The 16110-nt window shown below is 29.9% G+C and overlaps 1 protein-coding gene across 1 annotated transcript in view; it reads right to left on the bottom strand.

Annotated features, from left to right (window-relative positions):
• The window catches only part of LOC111626393 (protamine-like), a 31442-nt gene extending 15628 nt beyond the window's left edge, over positions 1-15814 (bottom strand). Inside the window, exon 1 of the mRNA XM_023369756.1 lies at positions 15688-15814. Within this exon, the coding sequence (XP_023225524.1) occupies positions 15688-15814 (127 nt within the window). The remainder of the gene's footprint in view (positions 1-15687) is intronic.
• Positions 15815-16110: the final 296 nt, after the last annotated feature.

Consider the following 16110-nt stretch of genomic DNA (forward strand, 5'->3'; position numbering starts at 1 on the left):
ATCTCATTTTATTGAAAGAAGCTGTATTGTGTAAGCAATGTTTGTTGTGGATGGACGATATATGCCTTAACGGTCGCAGACGAGTTGGTTTATTGCATTTTCTCGTATTGTATATCTCCATTCCTTCACTTCCCTTAATAATAAAAATGCAAAACAATCTAGAATTTCTTCTTCCTTCTGAAACCCCCTCCATCCTCTTCTTCCCGCCCGCCATCTTTTTTTTTTCCTCTATGTTTTATTCTTGGTTCCCTCCCTCCTTTCGCAGTTCTAAATTTCTAAAAAGCCGTAATGTAATTGAACTATAAATTCTATGCTAAAATGAAAATAAGCTGTGGCACCAAGAGTGCAGGAATTACTACAATGTTACTCAAGCTACGATCATTTTATGAGGCTTACATTATTTACTGCTAATATCTGGCCATTTATAACGTCAAATTATACATTTTCTTATTACCTACACTTTTGTTGGGGGGAGAAATATATATATATATATACACGTTCATAAACATTACCGATTGTCTGGTGGATTTTTATCGATGGTGTAACCAACAGGAGGACAACTTATTACTGACGTCAATGGACGAAAAATATAATTTAGTGGTTAGAGTGGTTCTGTGTTATGTGTGGCAAAACAACTTTGCCATTTATTTTCGTCTTTTCTCCACTGTTACGGTTGTTGTTGCTGTGTTGTTTTTCTTTCTCTCTGTCTATATATAGGCTATATATATAGAAACAGTAGTTGCTTATGCTGTATGTAAGTTTATACATGCGTTATTATGTATACTATATACATGTAAGCTTATATCTGTGTAAAAATTGTGTAAATACAGTCAAACCTCGATATAACGCCCTCCTATATAACGCCACCGTAGTTGTCGTGTCAGTCTATCGCTCTGGTGGAGCCATTTTGGGTCTGGCATAACTTACGATGAGCCTAGTTAAAAGGCCCTTTTAGTGTCCACAGGGAGGAAAGAATAATATAGGCCTATATATATTGATATATAGGGCCTATATATAACCTGTTTAAACCGGAATCGCACGGACTGTACATTTTCATGTTTCAGCAGTATTTTTGACAGAAAATCACTCCGTTCTGAAGAATTTCGGTTTAGAAAGGTTTTCATTTTACTCGGATTCCGTTATAACGCCACCCTCGTACAGCGCCAATAAATGCTCGCTCACATATCTTCCTTCTTTACTATTGAATTACCAAATTTATGATTCAGCACTGCAGAGGACATTGTTACCTTCAACCCTCAAACTAGTGTGAAGATACCATTAACAGTGGGCTTTATTCTATGGGCAAAAAAACGGCCCCCATACAAATCTCTTCCGAAAAGATCCCCAGAAAGAAGTCAACACTCTACGTGGGGTTCCCTAATATAAATTTGCCTGGGCCCCATTAAGCTGTAGTCCTCGACTTCTTATTTATTAATATACATAATTTTCAAGTGTTTGAGATTCTTCGGTTTAGCTTCATACTCGATTTTGCATCAATTTTAAAGGAAAAGAAACGGTGGCGTTAGATCGAGGTATGATGGATAACATCAACTGTTTACATATATATATATATATATACATACACGCCCGGCTTTTATATATTTATGAGTAAATATGTAGAGATGTATAAATATATCTTCTTGGGAAGGGAGGAAAAAGGAAAAAAATCAATTAAGTTTATAATAACTTTTATGTTTGTATTTGCTGTTATAAAATGAATATTTGTATAGGTTTCTTTTATTATATATTCATAAACATTCATTCGCTTCTGATCTGTTTCTATCGAATTTGTTTTTCCCCCCCTTCGTTTTTTTCAAGTTAGTATGCGGGTTTATTTTTATTTTTTTCTTTTATATAGGACGAGTATTCAGTTAGATTTGAATGCAATTTTTTGCCCCTAGTGATTTAGAGAAAGTAATGAAGTTTTTAAGCGGTTTTTTTTTCACTAGAATTCACTTAATTAGTGAACATTAACAACTGTTTTTTTTTTAATTCCAGAAAACCGAATGCTTTGGTATCGTATTGGTGATTTCTTTTTAAAATTTTTGCTGATTTTTAATTAAACATTCACTACTAAATCGCTGGTTCTTGTTCGAAGTTTGCTGTTCTTTACTAATCTGCAGCACCAAAGAGGTCAATTTTCTAAAATTTTTCTGCTTTCTTACTAGTCTGCAGCACCAAACTGGGCAATTTCCTATAATTTGCTACTTTTTACTAGTCTACAGCACCAAACTGGGCAATTTTCTATAATTTTGCTGCTTTCTTACTAGTCTGCAGCACCAAACTGGGCCATTTTCTAAAATTTTCTGCGTTCTTATTAGTCTGCAGCACAAAACTGGGCAATTTTCTATAATTTTGCTGCTTTCTTATTAGTCTGCAGCACCAAACTAGGCAAATTTCTATAAGTTTGATGCTTTCTTACTAGTCTTCTATGCCTACGGCTCCGGAAGAACTGAATCTACCATTGACGATTTAAGGCATAAACAACACAGGCATTTGCTTGGTGCCTCGAACTTTTAAGGCCTTCAGACACTCACAAACCTATGCTCGTCGATACTCAGCATTAGTATAATCATAGATCTTGTATAATATTAAATATCATATGATACAGGCATTTTAAAAGTGTCTCCAAAGTTCATTTATACTTAAGAACTTGCCAAATCTAAGCTAAAGATAACGAAAACGGCAATAACGGACATTATAATCTCGTTTTCTATGAATAAAAAATAAATAAATCGAATTTAAGGAATCCCTTTAGTTCAGAGGGGTCTTTCAAACTCGATTAACAAGAGGGGAAACAACTAAACTAGAATAGTTCCATCCCTCTCCTACATATTGATAATTAATTAATGCACGCTTCCTTTATAACTTAATACATATTTCAGTTACAAGACTTCGGGGTTGAATAAGGAATAAACTGGCAATTTACAACAAAAGCCAACATACAAAATTTATGCTAATCTATTATTTTACTTGTGATTTTCAACAATTGGATGATTTAACGTTACTTTTAATATGTACCCATTAGTTAATTAACAAGCTTACAGTTTCACACGTTAATACATTAGAAAATTGTATATAAATATGTATTTCTTACTGATGTATGAACTCTATTTACGCTGTATAGTATGAACGTATGCATAATATTTACCCGATACTGTATGGAAGTTATAGTATTTATTACAAGAAAATAGAGAAGATATACAAATGTGTACACAGTATTATAAAAATGTACAAGTATACAGAACTTTTTACACTATTGATACATCCAAAACACACATACCCAACATCAAACAGTAAGCATATTGTTTTAAAATGTACTCGAACATACATTACACGTGTAGCTACTTCGTGCCACTTTATTGGATTTTACTATACGACATGTGATGCATTTCGGAATTTGTATCCCCCTCCTCAGCCATATATGCATACTATCCCTCAACTATTGCTACTACACTCCACAATCCGTAGAAATCGGTATGTACGGTTGAGAAGGGGACGAACCCTGCTGAGTAGCGTCATCTACTGAGCCACCGGTATGAAATTACGAAGAGGGGGCCCCGTAAGGCCTTAATACACCAGGAAACGTGTACAGTTTTTACACACTGCACGAGCTGGGAACATAAACCAACCCCTTAATGGGAAATTATTTATATACCTTAACACCTAAGCGGCCGTTTCCCCCCTCCTTTCATTAAAAGGCGAATAATAAAAACACATAAAAAATTACCCCGTGTTAAAAGACGACGAAAAAGAGGAAATTTTAGAAAAACATGTTTTTTTTCTCCTCCCACTCGAAAATTTAAGATGGGGAAGGGAAAAAAAACAAACAAAAATCAATTTGTATATAAATTCTGTTTAAATAAATCGTAGTTATAGAGAGATCGATCCGTGTTTTGAGGTAATTGCATTTATATGGCTCCGAGCCAACTTTTAATACAGCAGAAGAATATTCCAGTTCAAAATTTCCATTTTTGTTATGTTTCATTTTCCTTTTTTGTTTCCTTTCTTCTTTCCCCCCCCCTTTTTCCTTTTCCATTTTATATTATTATTATTCTTTTTCTTCTTTTAAGCAGAAATTTTTATTTTATTCACTTGGTTTTTGTGTGTATAATAAATTGAAGTTTATAACGGCGAGTTATATTTAAATGAATTAATGCCTCTTATTGGAATTTTGCCCGCTTAATCAATGAAAAGACCTTTCTTTTCTTCCCCTTAAAATTAAAAATAAATCATTATTTTCGAGTAATTGTTAAGGATAAACGCGTGCTGCGGTTGAGGGGTGGTTTGTTTGTTTTTTTTTGGATCGTGTTGTCTGTGTGATAAAAAATCCTGTGTCGTGTGTTCGTGTTAGGGTGGATCGGATGTTTAAACGGCCTGCAATTTAAAAGTCGTTGTAGTGGTGACACGAGTAAATTGAATGTTGAGGAAGGGGTAAGGTGAAGTTCTTTGCGGATACTTTTTTGTAGTGTGTCGTGTTAAATTCGGTAGATGTCAGTTTATAGGGGACGTAGTGCTACTGTATAGGGGACGTAGTGCCAATGTACAGGAAACAGAGTGCAAGTATACAGGGAACGTAGTGCCAATGTATTGGAAAGAAAGTGCAAGTGTATAGAGGACGTAGTGCCAGTGTACAGGAAACAGAGTGCAAGTATATAGGGGACGTAGTGCCAGTGTACAGGAGACAGAGTGCAAGTATACAGGAGACGTAGTGCCAATGTATTCGAAAGAAAGTGCAAGTGTACAGGGGACATAGTCTACGCCAATGTATTGGAAAGAAAGTGCAAGTGTACAGGGGACGTAGTGCAAGTGTATAGAAGACGTAGTGTCTGTATAAGCTTAGGAACATTTTATAGAAAGGGTCTTCTTAGAGTGGATGAATAGAAAAAGAATAGCTAGCTTGATAGAAAATGAATGTTGGGAAATATGTAAACAACAAGACGAATCACGATTGCTGGAGTCTTAAATTCAGTCCAAAAAAACTAGTGCTTTTCAGCACTGAAAGTGTTTAAAGTGTACTTGTTGTATGGATGATGTGTTTAAACAACTATCAGCTAAAAATCATGGCAGCAGCAAAATTTAAAATAAACAGATAGAACATGAATCGTCAACAGAGACGTAGGACGTAAGAATTAATCTAAAGTAAGAACAGTTGAAAGGAAATCGATCTAGAAATAAATAAACTGATTCAAGGACTGAAACAGACTTAAGATATTGAAAATAAAATGATTTAAAGACGAATTACAAGAGGAAATCACAAAAAAAAAAATGAATCATAAAGAACGAAACTATCTCAAAATGAATCACGAGAACGTCATCTTTCTCGCTTGTGATTTATCGAATAATAAATCACAAGCGAGAAAACTGAACAATGAATGACTCGTTAATAATTTTGACAAAAGAATGAATCTCGAGTAATGAATCTCACCCCCAAAAAAAGTCTTTAAAGTAACAAAAGAAGCGAATGTTTAGTAATTAAAAAAAAAGGGTAGAAAAATAGACGTCAAACAATAGAAACTACATAAAAATAAATCTTAATTAACGAATCCAATGAGATGAATTTAAAGAGTCAACTTAGAGAAATGAATCACGTGTAATATATTTAAAAAGTGAAATATCAGATAAAATAACTGACACGAAATAAATCTAAAGTAATGAAATTCACTGATAGAAAGATCTGATAGGAGAAATGAATCATAAGAAATGGAAAGCGATATAAAGTTATCGACAAGCAAGTTGGTGGGTGTTCAAGAACTTCGTTCAGTCTGGAATTTTAAGGATCGAGATCGAAGAATATTTATTTCTCAATCAACAGTCTCATTCTTTCACTCGAAGGATCACTCTTGAAGAGTGTCTGTTTGGTTTATTTAACAACAAACAAGTGTTTTCGAGTAAGCCCATTGTCGAAATTGAAGGATCAGGATTTGAAGAGCGCTACCTTCTTCGCTAATAAGAACATTAATTTAGCCAGAGATAATAGCGTACAACTTTTTGTTTTTTTTTTATCTTTTTGTTATTTTAACACTGGCTTATGTCCTTATTTAAACTCCCCAACCTAGCTATGAATCATCGGTATTAGTTAAAGTCTATATAAAGTAAAAACACGAAGCAAGAGATGAAAACATTCCCCCGAAAGAAAATCTGTTAGAGGAGTTTGCCCCGCAGCTTTCAATAAATCTCTAAAATGGCTCCTGTCACAATGGTTATCTTTCCTGATCAGCATTTGCTACATCTGTCTGAAGGTTCTTTTTTTTCTTGAAGAAGGATTTCTTTCATTACTAGATTTTTCTCTGCAACATTTTTTAATACTAGATTTTACTACTAGATTTTTCACTACTAGATTTTACTACTAGATTTTTCACTACTAGATTTTTCACTACTAGATTTTACTACTAGATTTTTCACTACTAGATTTTACTACTATATTTTTCACTACTAGATTTTACTACTACATTTTTCACTACTAGATTTTACTACTACATTTTTCACTACTAGATTTTACTACTACATTTTTCACTACTAGATTTTACTACTACATTTTTCACTACTAGATTTTACTACTACATTTTTCACTACTAGATTTTACTACTACATTTTTCACTACTAGATTTTACTACTACATTTTTCACTACTAGATTTTACTACTACATTTTTCACTACTAGATTTTACTACTACATTTTTCACTACTAGATTTTACTACTACATTTTTCACTACTAGATTTTACTACTACATTTTTCACTACTAGATTTTACTACTACATTTTTCACTACTAGATTTTACTACTACATTTTTCACTACTAGATTTTACTACTACATTTTTCACTACTAGATTTTACTACTACATTTTTCACTACTAGATTTTACTACTACATTTTTCACTACTAGATTTTACTACTACATTTTTCACTACTAGATTTTACTACTACATTTTTCACTACTAGATTTTACTACTACATTTTTCACTACTAGATTTTACTACTACATTTTTCACTACTAGATTTTACTACTACATTTTTCACTACTAGATTTTACTACTACATTTTTCACTACTAGATTTTACTACTACATTTTTCACTACTAGATTTTACTACTACATTTTTCACTACTAGATTTTACTACTACATTTTTCACTACTAGATTTTACTACTACATTTTTCACTACTAGATTTTACTACTACATTTTTCACTACTAGATTTTACTACTACATTTTTCACTACTAGATTTTACTACTACATTTTTCACTACTAGATTTTACTACTACATTTTTCACTACTAGATTTTACTACTACATTTTTCACTACTAGATTTTACTACTACATTTTTCACTACTAGATTTTACTACTACATTTTTCACTACTAGATTTTACTACTACATTTTTCACTACTAGATTTTACTACTACATTTTTCACTACTAGATTTTACTACTACATTTTTCACTACTAGATTTTACTACTACATTTTTCACTACTAGATTTTACTACTACATTTTTCACTACTAGATTTTACTACTACATTTTTCACTACTAGATTTTACTACTACATTTTTCACTACTAGATTTTACTACTACATTTTTCACTACTAGATTTTACTACTACATTTTTCACTACTAGATTTTACTACTACATTTTTCACTACTAGATTTTACTACTACATTTTTCACTACTAGATTTTACTACTACATTTTTCACTACTAGATTTTACTACTACATTTTTCACTACTAGATTTTACTACTACATTTTTCACTACTAGATTTTACTACTACATTTTTCACTACTAGATTTTACTACTACATTTTTCACTACTAGATTTTACTACTACATTTTTCACTACTAGATTTTACTACTACATTTTTCACTACTAGATTTTACTACTACATTTTTCACTACTAGATTTTACTACTACATTTTTCACTACTAGATTTTACTACTACATTTTTCACTACTAGATTTTACTACTACATTTTTCACTACTAGATTTTACTACTACATTTTTCACTACTAGATTTTACTACTACATTTTTCACTACTAGATTTTACTACTACATTTTTCACTACTAGATTTTACTACTACATTTTTCACTACTAGATTTTACTACTACATTTTTCACTACTAGATTTTACTACTACATTTTTCACTACTAGATTTTACTACTACATTTTTCACTACTAGATTTTACTACTACATTTTTCACTACTAGATTTTACTACTACATTTTTCACTACTAGATTTTACTACTACATTTTTCACTACTAGATTTTACTACTACATTTTTCACTACTAGATTTTACTACTACATTTTTCACTACTAGATTTTACTACTACATTTTTCACTACTAGATTTTACTACTACATTTTTCACTACTAGATTTTACTACTACATTTTTCACTACTAGATTTTACTACTACATTTTTCACTACTAGATTTTACTACTACATTTTTCACTACTAGATTTTACTACTACATTTTTCACTACTAGATTTTACTACTACATTTTTCACTACTAGATTTTACTACTACATTTTTCACTACTAGATTTTACTACTACATTTTTCACTACTAGATTTTACTACTACATTTTTCACTACTAGATTTTACTACTACATTTTTCACTACTAGATTTTACTACTACATTTTTCACTACTAGATTTTACTACTACATTTTTCACTACTAGATTTTACTACTACATTTTTCACTACTAGATTTTACTACTACATTTTTCACTACTAGATTTTACTACTACATTTTTCACTACTAGATTTTACTACTACATTTTTCACTACTAGATTTTACTACTACATTTTTCACTACTAGATTTTACTACTACATTTTTCACTACTAGATTTTACTACTACATTTTTCACTACTAGATTTTACTACTACATTTTTCACTACTAGATTTTACTACTACATTTTTCACTACTAGATTTTACTACTACATTTTTCACTACTAGATTTTACTACTACATTTTTCACTACTAGATTTTACTACTACATTTTTCACTACTAGATTTTACTACTACATTTTTCACTACTAGATTTTACTACTACATTTTTCACTACTAGATTTTACTACTACATTTTTCACTACTAGATTTTACTACTACATTTTTCACTACTAGATTTTACTACTACATTTTTCACTACTAGATTTTACTACTACATTTTTCACTACTAGATTTTACTACTACATTTTTCACTACTAGATTTTACTACTACATTTTTCACTACTAGATTTTACTACTACATTTTTCACTACTAGATTTTACTACTACATTTTTCACTACTAGATTTTACTACTACATTTTTCACTACTAGATTTTACTACTACATTTTTCACTACTAGATTTTACTACTACATTTTTCACTACTAGATTTTACTACTACATTTTTCACTACTAGATTTTACTACTACATTTTTCACTACTAGATTTTACTACTACATTTTTCACTACTAGATTTTACTACTACATTTTTCACTACTAGATTTTACTACTACATTTTTCACTACTAGATTTTACTACTACATTTTTCACTACTAGATTTTACTACTACATTTTTCACTACTAGATTTTACTACTACATTTTTCACTACTAGATTTTACTACTACATTTTTCACTACTAGATTTTACTACTACATTTTTCACTACTAGATTTTACTACTACATTTTTCACTACTAGATTTTACTACTACATTTTTCACTACTAGATTTTACTACTACATTTTTCACTACTAGATTTTACTACTACATTTTTCACTACTAGATTTTACTACTACATTTTTCACTACTAGATTTTACTACTACATTTTTCACTACTAGATTTTACTACTACATTTTTCACTACTAGATTTTACTACTACATTTTTCACTACTAGATTTTACTACTACATTTTTCACTACTAGATTTTACTACTACATTTTTCACTACTAGATTTTACTACTACATTTTTCACTACTAGATTTTACTACTACATTTTTCACTACTAGATTTTACTACTACATTTTTCACTACTAGATTTTACTACTACATTTTTCACTACTAGATTTTACTACTACATTTTTCACTACTAGATTTTACTACTACATTTTTCACTACTAGATTTTACTACTACATTTTTCACTACTAGATTTTACTACTACATTTTTCACTACTAGATTTTACTACTACATTTTTCACTACTAGATTTTACTACTACATTTTTCACTACTAGATTTTACTACTACATTTTTCACTACTAGATTTTACTACTACATTTTTCACTACTAGATTTTACTACTACATTTTTCACTACTAGATTTTACTACTACATTTTTCACTACTAGATTTTACTACTACATTTTTCACTACTAGATTTTACTACTACATTTTTCACTACTAGATTTTACTACTACATTTTTCACTACTAGATTTTACTACTACATTTTTCACTACTAGATTTTACTACTACATTTTTCACTACTAGATTTTACTACTACATTTTTCACTACTAGATTTTACTACTACATTTTTCACTACTAGATTTTACTACTACATTTTTCACTACTAGATTTTACTACTACATTTTTCACTACTAGATTTTACTACTACATTTTTCACTACTAGATTTTACTACTACATTTTTCACTACTAGATTTTACTACTACATTTTTCACTACTAGATTTTACTACTACATTTTTCACTACTAGATTTTACTACTACATTTTTCACTACTAGATTTTACTACTACATTTTTCACTACTAGATTTTACTACTACATTTTTCACTACTAGATTTTACTACTACATTTTTCACTACTAGATTTTACTACTACATTTTTCACTACTAGATTTTACTACTACATTTTTCACTACTAGATTTTACTACTACATTTTTCACTACTAGATTTTACTACTACATTTTTCACTACTAGATTTTACTACTACATTTTTCACTACTAGATTTTACTACTACATTTTTCACTACTAGATTTTACTACTACATTTTTCACTACTAGATTTTACTACTACATTTTTCACTACTAGATTTTACTACTACATTTTTCACTACTAGATTTTACTACTACATTTTTCACTACTAGATTTTACTACTACATTTTTCACTACTAGATTTTACTACTACATTTTTCACTACTAGATTTTACTACTACATTTTTCACTACTAGATTTTACTACTACATTTTTCACTACTAGATTTTACTACTACATTTTTCACTACTAGATTTTACTACTACATTTTTCACTACTAGATTTTACTACTACATTTTTCACTACTAGATTTTACTACTACATTTTTCACTACTAGATTTTACTACTACATTTTTCACTACTAGATTTTACTACTACATTTTTCACTACTAGATTTTACTACTACATTTTTCACTACTAGATTTTACTACTACATTTTTCACTACTAGATTTTACTACTACATTTTTCACTACTAGATTTTACTACTACATTTTTCACTACTAGATTTTACTACTACATTTTTCACTACTAGATTTTACTACTACATTTTTCACTACTAGATTTTACTACTACATTTTTCACTACTAGATTTTACTACTACATTTTTCACTACTAGATTTTACTACTACATTTTTCACTACTAGATTTTACTACTACATTTTTCACTACTAGATTTTACTACTACATTTTTCACTACTAGATTTTACTACTACATTTTTCACTACTAGATTTTACTACTACATTTTTCACTACTAGATTTTACTACTACATTTTTCACTACTAGATTTTACTACTACATTTTTCACTACTAGATTTTACTACTACATTTTTCACTACTAGATTTTACTACTACATTTTTCACTACTAGATTTTACTACTACATTTTTCACTACTAGATTTTACTACTACATTTTTCACTACTAGATTTTACTACTACATTTTTCACTACTAGATTTTACTACTACATTTTTCACTACTAGATTTTACTACTACATTTTTCACTACTAGATTTTACTACTACATTTTTCACTACTAGATTTTACTACTACATTTTTCACTACTAGATTTTACTACTACATTTTTCACTACTAGATTTTACTACTACATTTTTCACTACTAGATTTTACTACTACATTTTTCACNCTGACAATTCTAAAAAATGCAAAATAATGCAAAAACAATACCTGACGATTCTTAAAATTGCAAAACAATGCAAAAACAATACCTGATCAATATTAAGAATGCAAAACAATGCAAAAACAATACCTGACAATACTAAAAAATGCAAAATAATGCAAACACAATACCTGACGATTCTTAAAATTGCAGAATAATGCAAAAACAATACCTGATCAATATTAAGAATGCAAAACAATGCAAAAACAATACCTGACAATTCTAAAAAATGCAAAATAATGCAAAAACAATACCTGATCAATATTAAAAATGCAAAACAAAGCAAAAACAATACCTGACAATTCTATAAATTGCAAAATAATGCAAAAACAATACCTGACAATTCTAAAAAATGCAAAATAATACAAAGTAATACTTGGCAATTTTAAAAAATTGCAAATTGAAAATAAAAACAATACCTGATGATTATAAAAAATGCAAAACAATGCAAAAACAATACGTAACAATTCTAAAAAATGCAAAATAATGCAAAAACAATACCTGACAATTCTAAATAATGCAAATTAATGCAAAAACAATACCTGACGATTCTAAAAAATGCAAAATAATACAAAGCAATACCTGACGATTCTAAATAATGCAAATTAATGCAAAAACAATACCTGATGATTTTAAAAAATGCAAAATAATACAAAGCAATACCTGACAATTTTAAAAAATGCAAATTGAAAATAAAAACAATACCTGATGATTATAAAAAATGCAAAATAATGCAAAAACAATACCTGACAATTCTAAAAAATGCAAATTAAAAAGAAAAACAATACTTGACAATTTTAAAAAATAGAAATATTAATCCTGTGTATCTCAATAAAGAAGGATACGACCATTATTCTGAAACATACCACATGATCTTGATTTAGACAAACTCAACATGTATATAAAACCAAATATAGAAAGATAAACAAAATTATTATTATGATTATTATTATCACAGAATAAAAATATCAGAAACAAATTAATAATCGATTCTATCAAGACAGACAATACAAAATTATGTTATCCATCATTTCGTGATGGATCTAATGTAGTTATGTATTGTTTCTCATACGATAGAACTGATTATTAATTTGTATACGTCTTGATGAGACTAAAACTGTTGATAGATAGTGACTAAGTTAGGAATAAAACCGTCCTAAGTCTTAAATATTTACTACTTACGTAACGATTTTCATCATGTTACGCTCTACGTAATTGTTACGCACATAAATTTATAAAATCGAATAGAAAACACTACACAGCATGAAATTTAAGACTTATTTTATTACACTGTCCGAAAGTCTGTATGTATGAGTAACTAGAGGAGGGCCAGGGGGCCCGGGCTCCCTTATATTTGTAAATATTGTTTACTTTTTTCTTCGTAAAGTATAGGAAGAAGATTTAAATATAAAACACGCGTTTTTACACGTGGATACACAGGAGCGTTAGTGGCTACGCGTGAATGTAGGCTGCACGTTCTAATTTGGGCCCCCTAATATCGCTTCTACTAATACAACAGAACTTTCTAGTATTTTATATTTTATTTTTACTCTTTAATAAAATAGTTTAACTGTTTTTTCATATTCACTCCTAATTATCAAGTGATTTTTCCTGAAAACACTTGAAATTGATACGCACGATGCCTATAATTTCGAGTGCTTTTATAGTGAGCCTTTTATAAGGTGTATTTAATAATGTCTTTTATAAAGTGCTTTTTATAGGATGCCTTTTATAAGATGCTTTTAATAGTGTCTTTTATAAAGTGTTTTTAATAGGGTGCCTTTTATAAGATGCCTTTAATAGTGTCTTTTATAAAGTGTCTTTTATAGGGTGCCTTTTATAGGGTGCCTTTTATAAGATGCCTTTTATAAGATGCCTTTAATAGTGTTTTTTATAAAGTGTCTTTTATAGGGTGCCTTTTATAAGATGTTTTTAATAGTGTCTTTTATAGGGTGCCTTTTATAAGATGCCTTTTATAGTGTCTTTTATAAAATGCCTTTTATAAAAGGCATCATATAAAAGGCAGCGTGCGTATCAAATTCGAAGCAACAAGTTATATCCAGAACAGATTAAAATCTGTTCTGGATATTTAAAATTAAAATTCTAGACATATTAACGACGAAACAACAAAGAAATACAGATTAAAATTTATTAAAAGTTCAAAAAATAAAAAAAATATATATACATTTGAAACAATTTCAAACGGGTTCTATTGTGTTTTCCGCCAGTTGATTGATGTTTTCCTATTGAGATTTTTCTTTGTATTTTATTTTTTTCGATTTTTTTTCCAAATGATCGAACGAATGAAAGATATTCTTTCTGTTTCAGATTCGAAAATGGTAAGAGGAAAATGAAATTATGACTCCAGAACAGGGTTTAAAATTCAAAAATAATAGTAGATATTGTTAACGTTTAAATAAATCTTTTATATGTATATATATATTTTTTTTTTCACTGGTTGCTTTGTATATTTGTTGCTATAAACATCACGATTTAGCCTCAATTCAAGCAAACAAATCGGGATTTTTCTCGTCTCATAAATTTCTATAAACACAGAAATACTCTACAACACTTTAAAGCATTAACAATTAAAAAAACTAAACACCGGTTTTATAAATACCAAAAAGAAAGAAAATTAGCTCACACTTTAGGCCCTAACAATAAACACAACTCACGTTTTCTTGGGTAAATCCACTCAAAATCTGGTAGAAAATGGGCAAATCTACCAAATGAATTCCTATAAACACAGAAACACATCACAAAACTTCAATTAAACACTTAGTTTTACAAATACAACCAAAATTAGCTGACACTATAGGTTTTTTCCACGCCCACGTTGCACAAATTGGCGCAAAGTTAAAATGAAAGAGGAGGGCATCCGAAGAGGTAAAATTATTACTCACGGAATTACTTTGTTAAAAAATTAAATATTCAAAAATAAATACATTATAAACGACGGAGGATAGATATATTTAATGTTGAAACTCGGTGAAACAACACAACATAATCAATGATGCATCAAAATGGAAATTAATGCACGTTCCTCCAAGGAAATCCCAAAAGCGTTGGCATTAGTAAACTTTACAGAATCACAAATGAATCGAAACTTACTAATAAACAATTTGAAAACGCCAACGGTTTCAATCGTATTAAGTAAAATTATGAATACTTTATCTTAGTAGGCTCATCAGTAGCAATTCTATTAATCGTGCATAGGAACTAGTTAAGTGCAATCTTTACCGACGACACGTCGATTAAGGTTGGCAATTCCTCCCCTCCCTCCTCTTCACCACTCTAATTTTCCAACGTTATCAGACTTTAAGACGTAAGAATCTCCTTAATGAGATAGAACCCTTATAAATATTCATGATAGCAATTTTATAGTCAGCCAGATTACAACAAATGCTTTGCCACTCGTCAATAGAATCAAATGGAAAAGCACAATACTGTTTATTCTTTCTCTTAACTGACGTTTTCCAGCTCGAACCTCCGTTCCACTAACTCTATTGTTATCGAGGAACTTCCATTTAATTTACCTTCGTCGTCGGCAGCAATCGTTTTCTTGGCTCGCTTCCCCCCCGACAGCACAGAGGCAGCATTTCCCCCTCCTCCTCCTCCTCCTCCATACCTTCCTCCTGTAGGAAAATAATTACTTTCTCGCATTCTGTAAATCTCTGTAATTCACCAAACTGTACTACATTTTAACTCGGGCAGAGGGGGGAAAAGTACGTAATAATTCCCTTTAATTTAAGTGTCATTAAAATTGGTTTTGGGAAAGCATGTTAATTGGCAAATCTATCTTTGTCTTCGGCCTACCTTGTCTCTAGATAATATCTCAATTATTCTTGTAGTAGTAAGTACTGAATACTAAAAATTTCCTTGGCTTGCCGGCTATCTTTTGCTGAAAAATTGATTTCGGTCTTTCTCCTCCTAATCCCTTCTCCTTATTTTGTTTATAA

This window comes from Centruroides sculpturatus, unplaced genomic scaffold (genome assembly GCF_000671375.1).
Source record: "Centruroides sculpturatus isolate CEXI.00-Female unplaced genomic scaffold, Cexi_2.0 scaffold203, whole genome shotgun sequence".
NCBI classification, from domain to species: Eukaryota; Metazoa; Arthropoda; class Arachnida; order Scorpiones; family Buthidae; genus Centruroides; species Centruroides sculpturatus.